At 52.3% G+C, this 20,422-nt stretch overlaps 1 protein-coding gene across 7 annotated transcripts in view; it reads right to left on the bottom strand.

Moving 5' to 3' along the window:
• CACNA1A (calcium voltage-gated channel subunit alpha1 A) overlaps positions 1-20,422 on the bottom strand; it is a 347,269-nt gene that overhangs the window by 19,472 nt on the left and 307,375 nt on the right. For 2 of the 7 annotated variants that reach the window (XM_086408911.1, XM_086408912.1), the window contains exons 32-38: positions 17,251-17,334; positions 9,394-9,510; positions 8,964-9,029; positions 8,674-8,789; positions 6,544-6,694; positions 2,490-2,617; positions 1,106-1,202 (exon numbers count right to left, since the gene is read on the bottom strand). In XM_086408911.1, coding sequence (XP_086265037.1) covers positions 1,106-1,202; positions 2,490-2,617; positions 6,544-6,694; positions 8,674-8,789; positions 8,964-9,029; positions 9,394-9,510; positions 17,251-17,334 — 759 coding nt within the window. Of the gene's footprint in view, positions 1-168; positions 266-1,068; positions 1,555-2,489; positions 2,618-6,543; positions 6,695-8,673; positions 8,790-8,963; positions 9,030-9,393; positions 9,511-10,227; positions 10,396-17,250; positions 17,335-20,422 lie in introns of those variants that run through there. The other 5 variants (XM_086408910.1, XM_086408913.1, XM_086408914.1 and 2 more) reach the window with 4 other exon arrangements.

Genomic DNA, 20,422 nt, shown 5'->3' with positions numbered 1-20,422 from the left:
TGGTCATGATCCATTTACTTGAGGAGGAAAGGGGGAAAAAAAAAAGGAAAAAAGAAAAAGGAAAAAAAGAAGAGTAACGCTGGAAAAAGAGACTCGGCTGGCTGTTCCTGGTCAGCACTGAAAAATCCCCAGTGCCTGGACGTCGGTGGTTGGCAAGGGTTAAACTACCTTGTAAGCCACTCTGGCCGGACACTTCTTCCCCAGACCCAGGGGCGGAGACATGTGTCTCAGCATCTGATACATGTCCGGGTAAGGCATGCGGCCCCTGGCAGCACCGAAAACAAAAAACGGAGGTGGGAACGGAGAACCAAAGGAAGGGTGGGTGGAGGGAGGGGAAGAAAAGGACGGGGAAAAACCAAAAGAAAAAAAAAAATCACACGAGCCGAAAAAATAGAGAGAGAAAGATGCAGAGAACGATAAAAGAGGTGTTTCAAATAAATAAAAAAGAGGAGAAAAAAATGGGAGAGGTAGTTAAAAAATATTATTTCACTGCTTATGAGCAGGGAGACAGAGTAAAGAGAAAAGTCAGATTCACTTTTGACTCTGAGCTCTAGTTCCGGTGGAATGCGGACAGAATGGGCGGGGGGAGGGCTTCTCACTCAGAAGGGTCTGGAGCAATTCTTTGGTTCGGTGTCATTTAAAGAACTGGGTCAAGTTCTCTGGTTTGGCTGAGGCTGGTCTCTGAGGGGGCCTAGATGGGGAAGAGGGGCCACGACAGTGGGAGAAGGGCTGGGGCTTCGGGAGGCGAAGGGTGGAGAGGGAGAGAGTGGAGGAGATGGTGGCGGTGCGGGGGGGGGCGGTCAATGCAAAGTTACGGTCCCCTCGGATGTGTCTGATTTTGGGGTGCCGTTGAGACCCCGGGATGGGCAGCTTCAGCTAAGAGCAAGCAGAAATGGCTGAAGGGAACGGAGAGATAAACGTTCCATGCTTCATCAAGTCTACGTGACTGCATTCTGTTGGCTAAGAGAGTTTTCTAGTTTAATGCAAAAGAGAGAGATGGCTCTGTTTTTTAGATTATATATATATATATATGAAATATATATATTGAAGAACCCCAAGCCACACTCATTCCATGGATGCTAGCAGGTTTTAGTGGAAATCAAACCTTGCAAGCAACCCTATGAGGACATTTCTTGCCTAAGCCGAGAGGGGGAGATATTACGCGCAATAAACTGTACATATCCTTATAATGAATCCGACCGCTGAAAGGAGAAGAGAGGGGATTAGTGGAGGCACGGGGTCAAGCTGCATCACACTGGCTCCCCGTGCTCATAAGTGAGGTCACGATGTCAGGGCCTGGGAAACCCCTGGCTTGAAGGAGTAAGGGAGACATAGGATGCATAAAGGTCCCTGAGATGGTCCCAGACACTTGCAGACCCTGGGGGTGCGGGGTGGGCAGAAGGTTTTGTGCGGAGTGGGCTGGGAACTCTGGGCTGGGAGAACCTCCCCCAGGGCTTTCTGTATCGCCCTCCTCCACAATCTACATGGCTACACTGGGGGCTGGGGGGGGTTCGTGGCATAGAGGACAGGGGGACAGCATCCAACTGCTGTGACCTAAAATCAAAAGAGGAAGAGTTAGGAACCAGCTGAAAGTCAAGCCCCAGCCCCGTGGCTCACCCCAGCCTCTTGGTCTCATGGAGGACTTGTCTGGGGCTGTAAGAATGGCAAGGATTGATCCTTCCCTGCTTTCCTCATGAGGCCTCCCCTCCAGTGCTCAGGCTGCTGAGGGCCTCTATTTAACGCTTTCTTAGCCCCCAAGCTCAGCCTGAACTAGAATCTTCAGTCTGTGGTTGCTGGGCTCTGAGCATCAGCGTGGCACATCTGAGTGTCCAGCAAGGGCTTGGTGCTGAGAAGGTACTCAATACACTTGAGCAGGGTGGAGATCACTCTTGGGAACCATCACCTGCCAACTAGGAGGGGGCACTCCCTTGCTCATGGAGATGGGAGAGCTTACTCCCTTCATGATCACGAACATACAAGGACCACCGAGGCTCTGTGTCCTCTCCCCTGGGCTCGTGTGACCTCATGTTCCAGGGTCCTGGAATCCCAATGGGAGCTAGGTTCTGCCACTCTGATCTTGTAGCTAATTCTGTCTCCCAAGGGAACTAAACCAGCCCTTCTCCCCATACTCCCTGGAGAACTGAGGCTGAGAGGCCTCTGGCTTCCTCCCTGGGGCCTGGTTAACTTGTTCTCACCATCTGGAGGCCTCACAGTCAGGGACAGGAGAGACTCACAGGAGATGAACTCATGGTGGAGTCTCTCCCTCACTTCCCAGAAGGCCTTGGGTATGGGCAGCAGTGGTACCCAAATCATTTAACCCAGGATGTGCAAGGGTACTGATTCTCATCTCTTTTCTGACTGATCCTACTGAAATCCCTGCCAGCTTCCCAGGGAGACAACAGCCTAAGGTCTGGAGCCTGACCTAGACTATGCTCCAGTACCAGAGAAAGGTGGGTGATGTGGTTGGAGGATTTGGGGTGACTGCTTACCACGCTGCAGGGTCATACTCGGCCCAGACACGCACGTACTCATCCAGGTGGTGGGGACCCAGGATGGAGGAATCTCGGGTGAGGTACTCAAAGTTGTCCATGATGACGGCAACAAAAAGATTCAGCATCTGTGGGGACCCCAGGGGCCAAGACGGGGTCGGGGAGAGCAAGACACATCCAAACACATATACACAGAGGCCCAGAGGGAGAGAGGGAGGGAGATAAACATGGGAAAAGGAAGTCAGAGAAAGAGATGGCGGGAGATAGAGGAAAGACACATGCTCACAGAAGGAGCCCAGAAACAGAGATATGGAGAAATGGAGATGGGGGAGAGACACAGAGACAGAGACCAAGATTGATACAGTTGGAGAGAGAGGTGGAGAGGTTATGTGACATAGGAGCCAACACCAAGGGGACCACCATGGTCCCAGATCCTCCCACACCTGACCCCCAACAAGACCAAAATGCACACTCCATGGACCAGAACCTTATCATGTTTCCATCCCCAGCATAAAGTAATTACTCAGCAAATATTTGTTGGATGGATGGATGGATGGATGGATGCATCTTCCTGCCTTTGTCTACATCTTGTAGCAGCTTGTCACATGCCTTTAGTGTACTAGCCTTTAGTACATGGGGAGCTTGCATCAGTCTTGCCTCCAGACCTTTGTAAATGTTGCTCCCTCAGTGGACATCACTTTTCTCCTTTTGAGTAATAACATCTGGCGAGCCCTCCCCCGCTTTATACTTATATGCTGTTGTTGGATGTGGTTGGCTTCATAGGTGGTGGTCACATAACCCAGGCTTGTGATTGGTTAGGGAGGAGCACGTGACCCAGAGTAGCAAATGAGAGACTTCCTTGGGATTTTTGCTGGCACTCTGGCAGCCATCTTCCCTCCACAGGAAGAAAGTCTGAGAATAAAGCCAGAGTGGAGGAAAACAGCAAAGAGGACAGGGTCTGCTATTGCCCGGACCCAGCCTCATCTGGACTTTTCAGCAGTATAAGTTAGTGAACTGTGTATTTCACTTACGTCAGTTTCAGTTGAATTTCTGTTACTTGCAGCCAATTTTAAAGTGTTTTTTTTTTTTTTTTTTATGTAGACCATTTAAAAGTCTTTAGTGAATTTGTTACAATATTGCTTCTGTTTTATGTTTTGGATTTTTGGTTGCAAGGCATGAGGGATTGTAGCTCCCTGACCAGGGATTGAACCTGCATCCCCTGCATTACAGAGGTGAAGTCTTAACCACTGGACTACCGGGAAGTCCCTATATGCAACCAATTTGATCAATATGTGGTCTAAGTCCTGCTCACCGTCCCTGAGTGGCCCTCAGGGGGAGAAATCTTTCTCTCACTCTGTCTTCCCTATCAAACCACATATCAGATTATACCATTACTGTCTGCTGACTTGTCTGCCCAGCACCCCTGCAAACTGAGAGAAACATGTTCTCTCCTTATATCCCCAGTACCTAGCATAAGGCCTGGCGCATAGTAGGTATGAAGCAAATGTGCAGATGTAAACATAGTAGGTGCTTACTATATAAGATGTATTTCTGCTGCTGCTGCTGCTGCTAAGTCGCTTCAGTTGTGTCCGACTCTGTGCGACCCCATAGACAGCAGCCCACCAGGCTCCCCCGTCCCTGGGATTCTCCAGGCAAGAACATGGGAGTGGGTTGCCATTTCCTTCTCCAATGCGCGAAAGTGAAAAGCGAAAGTGAAGTCGCTCAGTCGTGTCCAACTCTTGGCGACCCCATGGACTGCAGCCTACCAGGCTCCTCTGTCCATGGGATTTTCCAGGCAAGAGTACTGGAGTGGGGTGCCATTGCCTTCTCCGAGCTCTATTTCTAGGTGTCCCTAACTTCAGTTCATCATTTCATGACACTGATTGAGCACGTACTGTGTGCCAGTCCCTGTCCAGGTGTTGGGGATGCAGCAGTGAACAAAACAAAAGCTCCTGCCTCTTAGGGGCTGATGGTCAAGGGCAGTAGATGTCTTCTAGGGTGCCTGCCCTTCCCAGATGGGCTGTAGTATGAATGTGTCTCCCTATGAACCCACAGCTACTAAGACAATGGTGGCTATTTGAGCAGGAGCCAGGATGGCCCATTCAGACTCTCTTTTGGGAATCTGACACTGGGCAACGGTCCCTCTGGGCCCTGGAAGCTCAGTGGTAAAGAAACTGCCTGCCAATGCTGAGACGTGGGTTTGATTCCTGGGTCGGGAAGATCCCCGGGAGAAGGAAATGGCAATCCATTCCAGTATTCTTGTCTGGGAAATCCCATGGACAGAGGAGCCTGGAGGGCTACAGTCCATGGCGTTGCAAGAGTTGGACACAACTTGGCAACCAAACAACAGCAATAACAGTGGACCGTCCAGGTCAATGGCTGTTGCCACTGGACTCGGGGTGGGTGGGGGATGCTTTGAGACCTAGCCTGCGGGTATCTCAGTGTGAGGCTGCTGGTCTGAAGAGAGTGGATGTGTTGGGCTTTTGCTGAGAGATGCTGGTGTTTGGGCTGGGGTCTGAATACAATAGCTCCCATACTCCTTGGGCAGCTTATATCCTGCCAGCAGGAGCCACGAGTGGGAGGGAGGCCAACCTGGGGAGGAGAGACTAGGAGGAGAGGAGACTCCTTCTGCTTCCCACATGGCTCTGTGTTGTGGACTGAACTGTGTCCCCATGAGATACATTCAAATCCTGGCCCCCAGTTCCTGCGAATGTGACTTTATTTGGAAAAAATGGTCTTTGTACTCTCATTGTCAGTTTAAGATGAGATCACACTGGATCAAGGTGGGCTAAATTCCATATGACTGCTGTCCTCATAAGAGGGAAGTCTGGACACAGTCACACATGAAGACGACCATGTGAGGACAGAGCCAGTGACTGGGGAGATGCTGCCACAAGTCAAGGAACACCTGTGGCCATCAGAAGCGGCAGGCCAGGAAGGATCCTCTCCTAACTGCTCTGGAGGGATCATGGCTCTGCCAACACCACGGCCAGGCTTCTAGCCTCCAGAACTGTGGCAGGATCAATTTTTGTTGTTCTCAGCCATCAAGTTTGTGGTTCTTTGTGACAGCAGCCACAGAACACTGTCTTCAGTTGTCTGGGGGCAGCATACAGCCAGGGTGCCAGGGCAGGGGTGCCATGGTGGCTGAGTTGGCTGTCAACACCCTCTTTTCCTTTTAATACCCCAGCCCTGGCCTTCCTGCCACGGTTAATCCCTGGTGACGTCAGCGTTATCTGTTTGCCCTTTCAACCCTGTGTAGCCAATCCCTATATTAAATCCCCTCTGCCTGAAATACCTAGATCATTTCAATTCTTCTGACTGTGCTCAAACCATTCCAGGAAGAACGGAAAACAGAAAAGATTTGCTGAGATGAGACCCCAGAGAGAGAGAGAGAAAGACAGAACAGGATGCAGGTTCCTGATATGTATATTTTAATTCCTAGTTCCTTTTTGCAGTCTGACAGTGAATTATATTCTCAGGTCTGAGGAGATTCCTCCTTTTAACAAATTCATCTTTTACTAGTGAAAACCTTTCAGTTTTTTTGCAAAGCCCCACAGCCTCCAGAGAATGTTCACGTGGCTGACTTTTTCCTGCCTCCTGATCATATAGAGGAAGGCACACACCTTTCAGAGGGCAGGTGGGAGTCTCCTACAGCTCAACTAGATGGGAGCTGGGGCAAGCTCTGAGCTCCGTTAGTTTTTCTCTCAGCATACACAGCAGGTCTCAAAAGGGGGGAGATTCTGCTCCCTCCTTTAGGGGATACTTGATAATGTCTGGAGACATCTTTGGTTGTCACAGCTGGGAGAGTGGCGGGGTATGAGCTACTGTCATCTAGCGGACCAAGGCCAGGGATGCGAGCAGGCACAGAACAGCTTTCATCGGAGAATGATCCAGCCCCCAATGTCACGAGTGTCATGGGTGAGAAACCCTGGTTAACCTAATCGAGGGCTGGTCCAGAGAAGTCTTGGAGGTAAAAAGTGTGTGACAGCCACATTCCAGAGAATTCACACCCCTGAGGTCTAGGAAGCTTTCCTACACATGTCCACGGACTCACCAGAAACGAGCAGAGGAAGATGAAGGAAACGAAGTAAAAATAAGCAAATTCATTGCCGCATTCGTGAGTCAGGATGCCAGAGTTCTTATCACAGGGTTTCCCGCTGAGGCAGGAAAGCATGATGTTGTGCCAAGCCTCCCCAGTGGCACTCCTGAGGAAGAGAGGGGGCATCAGTGACCTGGATATGCAGCCCTGGACAACCAACACCTACTCCCAGGGAGGCAGAGTGCTAAGGTTAAACACTTAAGCTCTGGAGCTGGACTGATGTGGGTTTGGGTCCCAGGTAAATCACTTTTTCTCCTCTTTGAGCCTAGAGAGGGGGAGGAATTCTCATCCTTGGCTGTGCCTTAAAGCCCAAGGAGAATGTTTTTTTAAAATGCTGATGCCAATGCCCCCCACTCCCACAGACTTGGTATTAAAGTGAACTGGCTTGGAGATACAGATATGTTTTAGAAACTTCCCTCTCTCTAGGTGACTGTCATTTCTTATTTCTTTCTCCCTAGATTACTCTGCTCCAGGTGCATTGGGTTCCTTGTCCTCCAACATGACAGCTGTGCTCCTGCCTCAGGACCTTTGCACGTATCATGCCCTCCACCTGAACTGCCCTTCCCCAGATATCCACATGGCTCCCTTCCTCAACTATTTTGCTCAAATATCATCTCCCTCAAGGGAGGCAAGACCCATTATGCCTCCATTTCTTTCTTTTGGTTGTTATTAAATGAGAAAATACTTGTGACAAAATATACATAAATATTATAATCTTAAACATTTAAGTGTATAATTCAATGGTAATAAGCACATTTAGCTGAACGTCGAAGAATTGATGCTTTTGAACTGTGTGGTGTTGGAGAAGACTCTTGAGAGTCCCTTGGACTGAAAGGAGATCAAACCAGTCCATCCTAAAAGAAATCAGTCCCAAATATTCATTGGAAGGATTGATGCTGAAGCTAAGCTCCAATACTATGGCCACTTGATGAGAAGAACTGACTCACTGGAAAAGACCCTGATGATGAGAAAGATTGAAGGCAGGAGGAGAAGGGGGAGACAGAGGATGAGATGGTTGGATGGCATCACCCACTCGATGGACATGAGTTTGAGCAAGCTCTGGGAGTTGGGAATGGACAGGGAAGCCCGGCATGCTGCAGTCCATGGGGTTGCAAAGAGTCAGACAGGACTGAGTGACTGAATGAACTGAAGCACATTTAGAATGCTGTGCAACCATTAGCACTATCCATCTCCAGAACCATTTTATCCTCCCAAACTGAAAACTTGTATCCCATTAAACACTAACTACACTGCTCCTCTTCCCCAGCCCCTGACAATATTGATATTGAATAGTTTTTTCCCTAAGAATTTGCCCATTTTGGGTACCTCATGTAAGTGCAATCATACATTACTTGTTCTTTCATGCTTCCTTTCCCCCCTTAATCTTATAATATCCTTAATCTTACCATATCCTCTTTCCCTCATAATATCCTTTATAATTCAGTTCAGTTCACTCGCTCAGTCGTGTCTGACTCTTTGTGACCCCATGGACTGTAGCACACCAGGCCTCCCTGTCCATCACCAACTCTCTCTTGAGCTTGCTCAAACTCATGTCCACCGAGTTGGTGATGCCATCCAACCATCTCATCCACTGTCTTCTCCTTCTCCTCCTGCCTTCTATGATTAGATTACTGATTGTCTGCCTCCCCTATGGAAATATAAGCATTCAGAGGGCAGAGAATGTTGTCTCTGCTTTGTTCTCAGTATTTACAGCAGTAAATACAACAAGTGCTCAATAAACCTCTGATGAATGAAGGAAGGAACCCTAAGTGCAATCAGAATTAAGAACCAAGCCTCAGCGGTCTATTTAGAGTCTGTAAGAATGTTTTCTCATCTGTTAGGTGCAGTTGCCAAGAATCCCTTGACAGGATCCTCAAGAAGATTCTATGAGCTAATCCCTGAAAAATGCCTTCATGCTTGCATCCCAGGGCTTTCAGCTTCTGCCCTGTTAGGGTCTTTGGGCCGCTCCACACCCACCCCAAAGCTCAGTGGAACAAAAGGTAGAGGGCACGCCCCCACCGGAAGAGAAAGACGAGGACACGCCCACCACTGGAAGAGAAGGATAAAAGCGTGCCCCTGCCTCACCGGAAGAGAAGCATGAGGGCCTGGAAGAAGGTCCGGAAGTTATTGTGCTCAGTGATTTGGAATTCATCTTCATCACTGTCCTCGTCCTCCACATCGATGCCAATGTTGCCAAACACCTGGGGAATTAGATAATGATGACTAGGAGTGGCCATGGGTGCCAGAAGCTTCAGAAAAACTCCACTCAATCTACAGTGATGCCTCTCTGAAACGGGCTCCCCTAACCCACCCCTACCTAAGCGGGGTGGCCCTCCTTGGGAGTGCTCTCGGAACATTAGGGGGCTGGCACTCACCTGCATCCCAATGATGGCGTAGATGAAAAAAAGCATGGCAATCAGTAGACAGACATAGGGCAGGGCCTGGTGGGAAGGAAGGCAATGAAGAATAGTGCTGGGTGCCCCTTACCCATGCCGTTTCCCTCACTGGTCCCAGTGCTCAACCCCCGCAGGTTGGGTGGCCGCATGCTGCCAGTGGTGCCAGGGATGATAGGCATCTTTGGTGGCTCTGGGAGATTCCCTTTGGAGCCCTCAAGACATACCGGGGGCAGGAAGTTAGAAAAGAGTCCTGCATATAACACATTCCCAGTAAGGTATATGATATTAATAAAGGCATTTCCACATGATTTCTAGATTCAACCAGAGCAGGCAGGGGGGTGAGGGTGGGGGAGAGATCCTGATTTTTCTTCTTAGCCTGGCAGGGGCAGGGGCAGGGGCTGGGGCTCACCTTGAAGGACTGCACAAAGGTCCAGAGAAGAATTCGGATGGTGTAACCCTGACGGAGGAGTTTGATGAGCCGGGCAGCTCGGAAGAGGCGGAGGAAGCTCAAGTTGATGAAGTTATTCTGGGGAGATGGAGAAAGAGGGGTGACCATTCACCCACCCCCAGGGGCTCAGAGCTGTCACCACTCACAGAGGCCCCTACATGAAGCCAACCAACAGGAAAAAGCAAGCCAGACCCCAAATAAGGAGGGAGAGGAGAGAAAGCTCTATTAATGCAATGGTGCGGAGGAAAAAAACTCAAAAAAATGAAGTAGGGGATGGGGAGGAGAAAGGGTGAGAGGGAGGAAAAGGCATCAACTCAAAAGCATAAACCCTCCCTGCCAGCCCCATCCGCAAAGGGGAAAGGAAAGAAAAAGGAAGGAAGAGAAAGGAATGGGGGTGGGTGGGGTGGGGAAGAAATAACAAAAGAACAAGGAAAGAAAATATATCCGAATCATCCAATCAGGAAAAAAATCGAGATGGTTTTTGTTTCTCCCAACAACCAAATGCACTGAGACGATAGGACACAAGCGGGTCAAGTTGCCGAATCCATCACACGTGTACGATGCACAAACACCAGGGCGGGGTGGGGGCAGCCAGCACGCTCAGGCCTGGTGGACATGTGCGGGTTCCGAGGGCATGTTATGCTCCGGGCCAGAAATGCATCTGTCGTGGGACTCACCGGGCACCCTGCCCTGCCGAGCTGCCCACCCGCTCCTGCCCGCCCTGACCTCACCCCACGGCCAAGAGGAGCAGCGGCTTGAGCCAATCGGAGAAGCGGAAGAGCATCTTTTCTTACCCCCTTGGCGAGCGGGAATGGGGAGGACGGGAGGGAGCTGGGGCTGTTCGGCTGCAGGGCGAGTCCTCGCTGCCCGCTGAGTCGGAGAAGATGCATTTGGGGCCCTTTCCCCCCTCTCAGGGATGGCTTCTCAGCTTCTGGGACTGGGTGGAGTAGCGCGGGACCAGGCCTGCGGGAAGCAGGAAGTGCGCAGCGCCCGTGGGTGGGTGAGCTCGCCATCAGCCCAAGTCCACCGAGGGGCTGGTGCTGGGGGCCGGGAGGTGAGGCTGTCCCTGCCCGCAGGACCTCCCTGGGTGGACCCTGCCTCTGCTCAAAGGCAGTCACTGCCTCTAGTTCCTCCCTCCCGAGCCAGAACCCCGGGTGGGGTGGGGGTGGGGAGACAGGGCTGTTGGGTCTCGGTGACTAGATGGTTGCCACGTGACTGTCCAGGGGCTTGCCTGCTGGGGCTTCAAGGGTGCTGCTGGGGTGCCAGAGACTGGAAGTCACGCATGGACCAAATCTGGCCAAGGAAACTATTTTGTTGGGCCCAAGGAGTTTTCTTTTAGAAATTAAAAATAGTTGCCCATTTAAGTCAGATTTTTGCCCTCAAATCTGCCTTTTGGGCCATCCTGAGGCTGCTTCTGCTGGTAGCAGTTACTTGAGGCTTAGATGTGGCCGCCTGCCTTGAAGCAGGCCACGTGTCCTCCAGTTCACCAAGGTTCCTAGAAATGGAACGGGTTTCCTGGCTTCTGGTATCTGCTTGGGGACCAGAGGTATTTGTGGTATGAGGCATTTTAGGCAGGCCCAGAAACCACCACTCATCAGTGGGTTGGAAGCAGAGGGGCCACCAGGGGACTAGGAGAAGCTCTAGATAAGGCCATGTAGCAGCGTCAAAACTGGCCTAGCCCTCACCCCACAAATGGCACAGGGGTGGTCATTCAGGTTGCCCCCTTTTCAGCGACCCTTTTGGCCTCAAAAGTTTGGACAATGAATTATATGGGCAATCTATCTAGTGCTTCTTGGGGGTTTCCCAGACACTGGATCTAGCTAATTCTGGCCTGGGAGATGAGAGGCAGGAATGGGAGGGGTGGTTCAAGGAATTTCTAAAGATGGTAAGAGGCCTCTGGGTTTGCCAGAAAAGTCTGGGATGCTCTCTGGAACATATCAGTTGACCCTTAGGTAGACATTTAGGATGGAGGAGGGGTATGGGGCTCCTACCCTGACCACACGGGGCCCAACCAGAATGAGAATGTCTCGAGTGCCTTAAATAAACCCTCCCAACCCAGCTTGACTGAAAGTCACCCTCCGTGCCCTGTGGACCTGACTCCCAGCCCTGCTCGGCCACCCATTTGGGACCAGGGCCGACGGCCCAGGTGTCCCCAGTCCCCTCCCACCCACCCCCCAGAGTACGAGCCATCCCTTCATGGAGCGGGGCATAACATGTGGATTCATGCAAAGGCAGACAGGCCCTGGAAGCAGCCTCTGGGGGCTGGGGGCAGAGCAGGAGGTGGGAGCTGCCACCATGCAGGAGAAGCAAGGGGGCTTTGCCGGGAGACGCGTGCAGAGAGCATGCTGCCCTTCTTTGAGCCAGGGAGAGAGGAGACACACAGGGGGCGGGGGAGGGGGTAGAGGTGAAAGAGGTCTGGGTGACAGGACAGGGGAAGTTTCTAGTTTGCCCTCATCCATTCTTCTATCTCCCCCTGGGTCTGCATAGAGTCCTTCAAGTACCTGCAGAACTTCTGACTTCCTTCTTCCTAGTTTCCATCTTTCTGTCCACAGCCGCGAAGGATCAGTCCTCTCCTCCAACCCTGCCTAGTGCTTCCTGGTTCTAGGCTGAAGGGGAGGGATGCAGGCCCTGGAAGGCTTGCTGTGTGCAGGGGATGTGAGTGCTTAGAAGGACGTGGGAACCACTGACCTCAGTGCTCCAGAGAAATCCTGCCACTTGAAGACCCCATCTCCAGCCCAGATCTTGCCTGGGAATCCAGCTCCCATAACCACCTGCCTACCTGACTTCTTCCAGGGTGCCCGTCAAGCCTACTGTGCCCACACCTGTGCTCTTCCCATTACCTGACCCTCTCCTGGCATTCCCTAACTTCTGTCTCATGGTTCAAGCCAGACTCAAACCCTTGAGGTGTTTCTGTCTACCCCCAGCCCAGACCCGACCCATCTCCAGGTCCTGGAGAGGCCCCTGCTCAGATGGCCAGTCCTCCGATTGTTCCCTCCCTCTTCTGATGTCATCTCTCACTGGGATTCCTGGTGCTCACTTCCAGCCCAGCCCCCTGCCTTCCTACTCCCTGCTCTGCAGCTGCAGCGTCTGGTGTAACCACACTTCCTACCACACCTCCTCTGCTCCAGATCCTCCCAGACCCCCACAACAAGGCCCAGTCCTGTCCCCTTCTGACCTCTTCACTTTTTCCAGATCAGCCTTCCTCCACTCTTTGCTCTAGCCACATCCTCTCACTTGAAGACCCTGGCCCCTGCATGCTCTGATCTGCCCCAGGACCTTTGCATGTGCTATCCTGGGCCTCCAATGCCCTTTTCTCCCCCTCTCCACCTTGTTAACACTGTTTATACTTCAGCGTGCAACACAGTTAAATTTCAAGTGTGTTTCAGGGCTTATTTGACCAATGCCTACCCTCCCCCCCCTCACTACACGACTAGGTGATGCGATGGGGGAGGGGGCAGTGATGGTGTCTGCCTCTATCCAACCCCCCAATCTGGGGCACTGAATTGGGGTTCATTAAGTGTCTAGTGGGTGAGTGCTTATGTATGGCTAACTAGCAGGGGAGAGGAGATCCTGGTGCAAAGATGCCATTGAGAGGCATCCTTCAAAGGCGCTCAGGGGAGGGTGGGGGAGGGGCAGAGGCAGGTGGGACTTCTTCTCTCTCTCTCTTTTTAAAATACTTATTTATTTGTTTGGCTGCACCACGTCTTAGCTGCAGCCTGTGGGATCTTTCAGTTGTGGCATGTGGGATCTTAGTTCCCTGACCAGGGATTGAACCCAGGCCCCCTGCACTTGGGGCACAGAATCTTAGCCACTGGACTACCAGGGAAGTCCCCAAGTGGGATTGAACAGAGGGAGGAGTGTGCAGTTATGTAGGGAGCCGAATAAGTTAGGCGAGGGAGAGACGGAGACGGGGCATCCGGGGTGGGGGTGCGGGTGTGTGCAGGGTGGATGGATATAACAGAAGGGAGGGACTGTGTGTGTGTGGGGGGGGGGGTGGGTGGGGGAGGATCAAGACAGGAAGACTGCAAGAGCAAAAAAGAGAAAGGGAAAGAGAGACAGAGACAGCGACAAAGGGAGACAGAGAGAAAGAGAGGAGAGTCAGAGGCTGAACAGGAAAGAGCAGACAGCATGCGTGTATAGGGACTATGTCTGGGTGGGGGGAGGGGGACAGAAGCCCCTGCATCTCAGGGCTCCAGGAGAGGGCGTCAGGTGGCTGGCCCACCTGGAAGCAGCAAGACCTGAGTCCTGGCTTTTTTGTGTCCGCCTCACCTGAGCCTCTTTGCCCACACACTGCAGGGCCCTCAGACCTCCTCCATCAGACTTGGAGATGCACATCACTGGTCCTCAAACCGGAAGAGCTCATGGGCTTGGAATGGGGTAAGGGACTGGTGGAGATTTCCTGGGGCCCCGGGGCTCCATGGAGCTGAACTGGGACAGGAGTGCTGAGAGAGTGGCTGAGGGCTCTGAGTACAGGGCTGTGTGTAAGGAATGGGGTGGGAGACGCAGCCAGCCAGCCTGTCCTAGGGGAGGCGCTGCCTGGGGGGCAAACCCATCCTTCTCTTTGCAGAAGACACAAACCAACCCCAACAGAAAACCCCAACTCAGAAACCCAATAAAAACCAGAGGAAGAGAGACTGTGGGAATGAGGGGAGGAGGGAAGTCAGGAGGGTTTGGAGAGACTGACAGACAGACCCAGCGGGGATAGGAGGGTGCATCAGGCAATCCAAGTTTAAAAAGCCCAGGGCGTGACATGCAATGCTGATGCGAGAAGATGCGTTCACAGTTAATGTAAGGCATTTAGACTTCAGAAAGAAGTAAGACCAACCGGATTCTAGATGCAGATGTTGAAGATGGAGGGGGAGCGGGCGGGCGGGGGCAGTTGGGGAGGCGTGTTCAGCGTTTTTTAGGTTGATTTGTAACCAGTGCCAAAAAACCAATGGGTTTCGGTTCCCGGGCGGGGAGTGGGGGTGGTGGTGGTGGGTTGGGAGATAGTCATTGGTGTATGAACACACAGACCACGTCATGGATGAACAAATGAATTTCATAGTGCATTTTGATTGGATGAGTTTTTCAGACGGCGTTGTGCCAATATACAGTTTAAAGAGCAGGCATGAAAAGAGACAAGACAAGAAACACAGTCATTATCCATCGCACGCAGGGCAAACCCATGTCACCCCAGCCACTTGGGGGCGCAGCTGAGGCCCAATGGGCCTCACACCCTCTCCCCCTCCCCCAAAACCCTGGGGACTTGCTCTCCCAGTGGTCTGGCTCCCCCTGCCTCAGCCTGGCTGAACGCTGCCTTCAGACCTAGTGGGCTTACCTGGGAGGCAGAAAGGGGCTGCTGAGGGCTCTTTGCTCAGTAGGGTGACCACCCCCCACCCCCAGCCCATCCCCACCCTGCCTCCAGGTTGGGAGTTTATCCTCCTAAAAGTAAAAGGGTCCAAATGCCCACCCTCTATCTTTCCCACCAAGTGATTAGAATTCAGGGCTGGGGTGCTGCCTAACAGATCTCAACCCCAAGTTCATTCACAGTAATAACAGCAAGAACAATAATAATAACCACCATTCGTGAACTAATTCCTGGCTGGTTCTGTGCCAAGCACTTTACGTCAAGCAGTCTGATTTGTTCACAGTTGCCCTCTCCTGTCCTAGAGTGTCAGCCCTCCGGGGGCAGGCATTCTTGTCTGTTTTGCTCTGTCCTCGGCACCTCTACCAGTGCCTGGCATACAGCAGGTGCTTAATGTGCACTTCTATGAATGCATGGGTGAACGTGAGGCTTCCAAGGGTCTGATGAGGTTGGTTATGAAGGTTAGTCCCAGATTCAGGACGAGAAGAGGTAATACAAGTTACCCAAGGTCAAACAGCTTGTAGGGAGGGCTGTTTGACTACTACAACAGTCCTGACATCCCTGAATTGGATCCCATGCCCCATCCTTCCTTCCCACATCTTGTAGTCGGGAGAACAAGCCACTGGGGTCCAATCCTACAGATCTCTTACTGGCAACCAGAGCTTCAACCAACTTCCTCTACCTGCCCTACTGGGGTGGTGGGTCACCTCTTCTAAGATCTTGATCCAGAGAGATTTTGGTTCAAGGCTGTCTTATCTTTGGGTGGGTGGCAAGATAATTTTGATTGTCAGGAGGAGCCCAGACCTCTTAAAAACCTCAGACAGACAATGAGGTCTAAGCTCTGGCTCTCTGCCAGGGAGAGGACAGTGGCCAGATGGAGGTACCCCAATGGGGATAGCCCCCAGCTGGGCATGACCTCTCTAGAGGAAGGTGTCAGGGCTGAGACGAGGGAAGGGGGAACTTTGGGTTCACTGGAGCTGAAGGCAAGGAATTGTGGCCAGAATACCACTTGGGTGGGGGTGTTGGCAGATGGGTTAGAGAATGGTCCCTCTTTGGTGGAGCTTCCCAGTTGTACGAGGCTGACAGGGCAGAAAAGGGGCCCAAATGATCCCTTTCTGCCAGGGGCTCAGTTAGGGATGCCCCAGGGAGCACCACCGTGCCCCCAGGAGTCACCAGGCCTGGCTGCAGGCCCTGAGGTGTGTCCCTCATTTTCCTGAGCATCTGCTTCCTCATCTGTGAAATGGGGCAACACCCTCTTCCTTGGGCCTCGCCCCACCCAGGTCTACTCTCTGTTCTCTGCCTGTTCTGAGAATTGCCCTGGCTTTCCGGCCTCCTGGCTCCTTTCTGGCTGGGTTTGGCCAGTGGAAGTGGGTGGCAGGAGATAGAGGGTGGGAGGAGAGAAGGGTAGGGTATTTCTGCTGATGATCTGTGCCTGGTTTGGCCTGCCTTTGGTGGGTGCTCCGTCCCTCGGTGCCCACAGTTTCCACCAGGTAGCCCCTCTCTGACTTCAGCACCTGGGCAGGCAACAGCTCCTCACGGTGACTGGGCTCCTTCCCTTCTGCCCGGTGAGTGGTCTCTGCCTTCAGATCCCTTCAGTTGAACCTACTAACCTGAACCTCCCAACCTGAACCATGAGTTAATCCATAAAACGCTTGGCACAGAGCCTGGCATGCAGTGAGTGCATGATTCTTGTCACCTATCATTTATTTTTGTTGTTATTATGACAAGGTTGATACTACCCCTGGCCCTTGGCTCTGACATTCTTTGCCCTTTTGCTTCCTCTGCGAGGATCTCCTACCCTCCCCCCAGCCTCCCAAGGGCCCTCAAGCCTGGGCTCACTGGCAAATGGCCAAGGAAGGGGTCTGAGACAGCAGCTCTGGGACCCTGAATCTTCCAGACAAGGGGGAAAGACGATGTGGCCCACAGCCCACCACACTTACATCCAGAGACCCCCACACTGGGAACCTGCCAGGCCTGGGGATACAGGAAGACACATGTCCAGGGGACCCTCCTAAAGTCCTGGGAAGGGTGTTCCCCCATTAACCTGAGAGCCGTGGCTCCCTCCTGCCCATGAGCCAGAAGATGGTTAGTTCAAGCAGGATAGACTTGAAGCTGGTTCCCTTTGGACCCTCAACACTGTGCTGTTTGGAGGGCAGGGCTCAGCCTTGAGATCCTTTAAGTGTCTTTGTTTTCTCAATGAGCTTACCCACAGTATCTATTCATACATCAGTAGCCAAGATGCAGGGAATTCACACTGCAGCGCTGGGGGCTTTGGACACCCCCGTCTCCCCACATAGCCCCCTGAAGGGCTGCCTTGATCCCGGGGGCCCCCGCTTACCCCTCTTTGGTCAAGGTCAAGTGCTGGCTTGCCCAGCTGTGGCTGTCGGGACCCTCTGCTCCTCTGGGACCTCCTCCTCACCTCTCCCAGCCCAGCCAGGAACTGCCCGGAGAGAAGCTGGCGGGACACTTACCCCAAACTCGGTCACGAGGATGTCGGTGATGCTGCCCAGAACAGTCACAAAGTCGAAGATGTTCCAGGCATCGCGAAAATAATTCTAGAATGGGGACCCACAAGATAGACATGCCAACGCAGGGCTCCAGGGCTAGCCCCCATGTCCAGCCCAGGGGGCCCATTAGAGGCACAGCTGCAGACCAGACTGAGTGCCCGGAACAGTTACAGTCAATCAAACAGCAGAATGTACCTTGCTGTTCAGATATCATGTACTCTGAGTGCCCCCTCCCTCCCTGAGACCCCCTCTGCCTTCCCATGGCTTGCTTGATCCCAGAGGGGGGCCCCTCCAGGTGCTGTTTCAGCCTCACTGGTCGAGGGGCGACAGGGCTGCCCTTCTGGGCTGTGCCTTGATTCTCCAGCAGTTCCAAGGCTCCCCTGAGACCTCGGATGCATCATAATTGACGTCACTGGGATCCTTGCAAAGACCGTCAGAGGGAAGGCTTATCACCTGTTTTATACAAGGCAACTGAGGCTCAGAGAGCAAAGTTGCTCACCTCAGGCATCACAGAGGTGAAGAAACAGGATTTGAACCCAAATCTGGGCCAATCCAGGGTCCATGGACAGGACCACGCTGAATCAGGACTGTGCTTATAGCAAACTCGCTAAGACAATGGCCTCTGGGCTCACATCCCAGCTATACTGTCATCCAGCCATGTGGCTGCGGGCCAATGACTTAACCTCTCTGTGCCTCCGTTTCCTGGTCACCTTGTGTATCTAGTTACACACAAGGCTGTGAGTCCAGTTATAGCCAATGGGTTGTGAACAAGAGGCAGCAGGATTCCCCTCTGGGCAAGCACAGTACTCGCCAGAACTCTCTTCACCCTGGGTCTGGTGACCAGCAGTGTTCCAGGTGGCAGCTGCTCCAGGTGGCAGCTGCTCCGTGAGCCTGGATCTCTGAGTAATTGAAGGCAAACAGCTCCCCCACCCCCGCTCCACTCCTGCTGGGTGTCCACAAACCCTTTGTTGACTGGAGCAACTGAAATATGGGGGCTGTTTGTTACTGCAGCTTAATTTGATCTATCATGACTGATACATCCCTGGGCTGGATTTTGGTGCAACTGGGACACAGGTATAGTATGCTGCTGTTAAAACACTGAAATATGTCACACAGCTTGAGCCCACAGTGAGGAAGCACCTCTGCCTGGATCTAAGGGTGTGGCTCAAATAGCTCTTCTCTCAAGGTTCAGTGGGCCCCACGCTAAACACAGGCTTTCCCAGCATTCTCACAAAAGCAGAGGGTGGGACAGAGCTTGGACGCCATTCTAAACAGTCAGCTTCTCCCCTAAGCATCTCACACAGCAGCAGCCCCTCTGCCTCACAGAGATGGACCTGGGCTTTGGAGCCGTGCTTCTCAGGATCAAATTCTTCTAGCATGTATGAATCAAATGTCCTCAGAGTTGGACTGCTTTGGCCTCAAGGCCCTCTTATGGAACATAAGGGTATAACAACAGTCTGATAATGCGTGTGAGTCACTGAGTGTGGGGTCTGGTATACAGTAGGGCTTCCCAGGTGGTTCAGTGGTAAAAAATCTGCCTGCCAATGCAGGAGACTCAGGAGATGCTGGTTCGATCTCTGGGTTGGGAAGGTCTCCTGGAGGAGGAAATGGCAACCCATGCCAGTATTCTTGCCTGGAAAATCCCATGGACAGAAGAGCCTGGCGGGCTAGTCCATGGGGTTGCAGAGTCAGACATGACTAAGCATGCATGCATGCAGGTTCTCAATAGATGGATGTTGTTTTAGGATTGAGAGGAACTCAGTTTCCACAGGCACTTTTGGGTATTTAGCTGCTGCTAGGGTCCTACCCATATGTAATCATATTTGACTGTGCAACCTCGTCACTCTGCCCAGGGGTGTTCTGTAGCAGCATCCTTGTTGGGGGTAATTAACAGCTTCTTTGGGAGCAGCTCTTCATTATGGCTTATGAGCCCTGGGGGACAAATACCCCAGCTCCCTCACCATGGGTGAGATGACCAGAGTATGTGATCTCTGCTGCCTCTCAGAGGTCTTCCATGGAACTGCACTCCAGTTGCCAGCACTGCTAAGCTGCTCAACAAGACACCCTGTGCTGGCAGCCTTCCCTTCTCTGTCTCACTCCCTCTCTCTCTTATGAGGCTTCCTGGGGTCACCTTCCAGATAAATCCCTTGCATTCAATTCTCGTCTCAGGCTCTACTTATGCGGGGCCACAAATACAACTTTCTAGGTGGCTGGCCACATGCTTCAAGCCCCCTGGACTAGAAGCTTCCCTTCTATCATTTAAATTCCACATGGGGAACTTGGGGTTTCATCTAAGACTGAAGGGGAAGGCTCAGTGCAGAACTGTGCAGGATTATCAGGGGTGGAGGAGATGGGGTTCCAGGCCCTGGCAGATTGCATCACTTTACCACCAGAACACTGACTGGGGGAAAAAAAAATCATAAGACACAACTGCGTTGGGCAGTTGGGTCCATGCTCATGATCCCCTCAGCTCTGGCTGGGTGTGTGGTTCTCTCATGTTGTAGATGTAGACACAAAAGCAAAGGGGCTGAATGCTTTGCTTTTGGTCACATGTCTAGAAAGGGGCTGAGTGCTCAAGTATGGGTGCTCCAGGACTTCCCAGGTGGCTCAGTGATAAAGAACCGCCTGCCAGTGCAGGAGATGCAGGTTCGATCCCTGGGTCAGGAAGATCCCCTGGAGGAGGGCATGGAAATCTACTCCAGTATTCTTGCCTGGAGAAACCCATGGACAGAGGAGCCTGGCAGGCTACAGTCCATAGGGTTGCAAATGAGTCGGACAGACTGAAGTAACTTAGCACTCACAACATGCCAGGCTTCCCCCTCAGTCTCCAGACTCGCATTACTTGCATTTGAGGTTTGCAAGAGCTCTTCTGAGGGAGACACAGAGGATGGGCTTTTCTTGTGACGGAGGAGAGAGCGGAGGTGACACAGCCTGAATACAATCAGACTCGAGGTCTGTCTTGTGCCAAAGCTGACACTTTTTACCATCTCAGGAAGCTGAGGTGAGAACCCAGCCTCCGTCTGCTAACACCATAAGCTGCAGGTCATTCTTCTTAGAGAGGTGGGCTAAGCATATTCTCAAGTGCTTGACAGGTGGGCCTCCATATCCTCAGGTCTCACATCTGTGGATTCAACCA

Source organism: Bos grunniens, chromosome 7 (assembly GCF_055505025.1).
Source record: "Bos grunniens cultivar Pamir isolate PY7600 chromosome 7, Bosgru_T2T1.0, whole genome shotgun sequence".
NCBI classification, from domain to species: Eukaryota; Metazoa; Chordata; class Mammalia; order Artiodactyla; family Bovidae; genus Bos; species Bos grunniens.
Note: the sequence above shows the minus strand (reverse complement) of the source record. Positions and strands in the feature narration are given on the sequence as shown.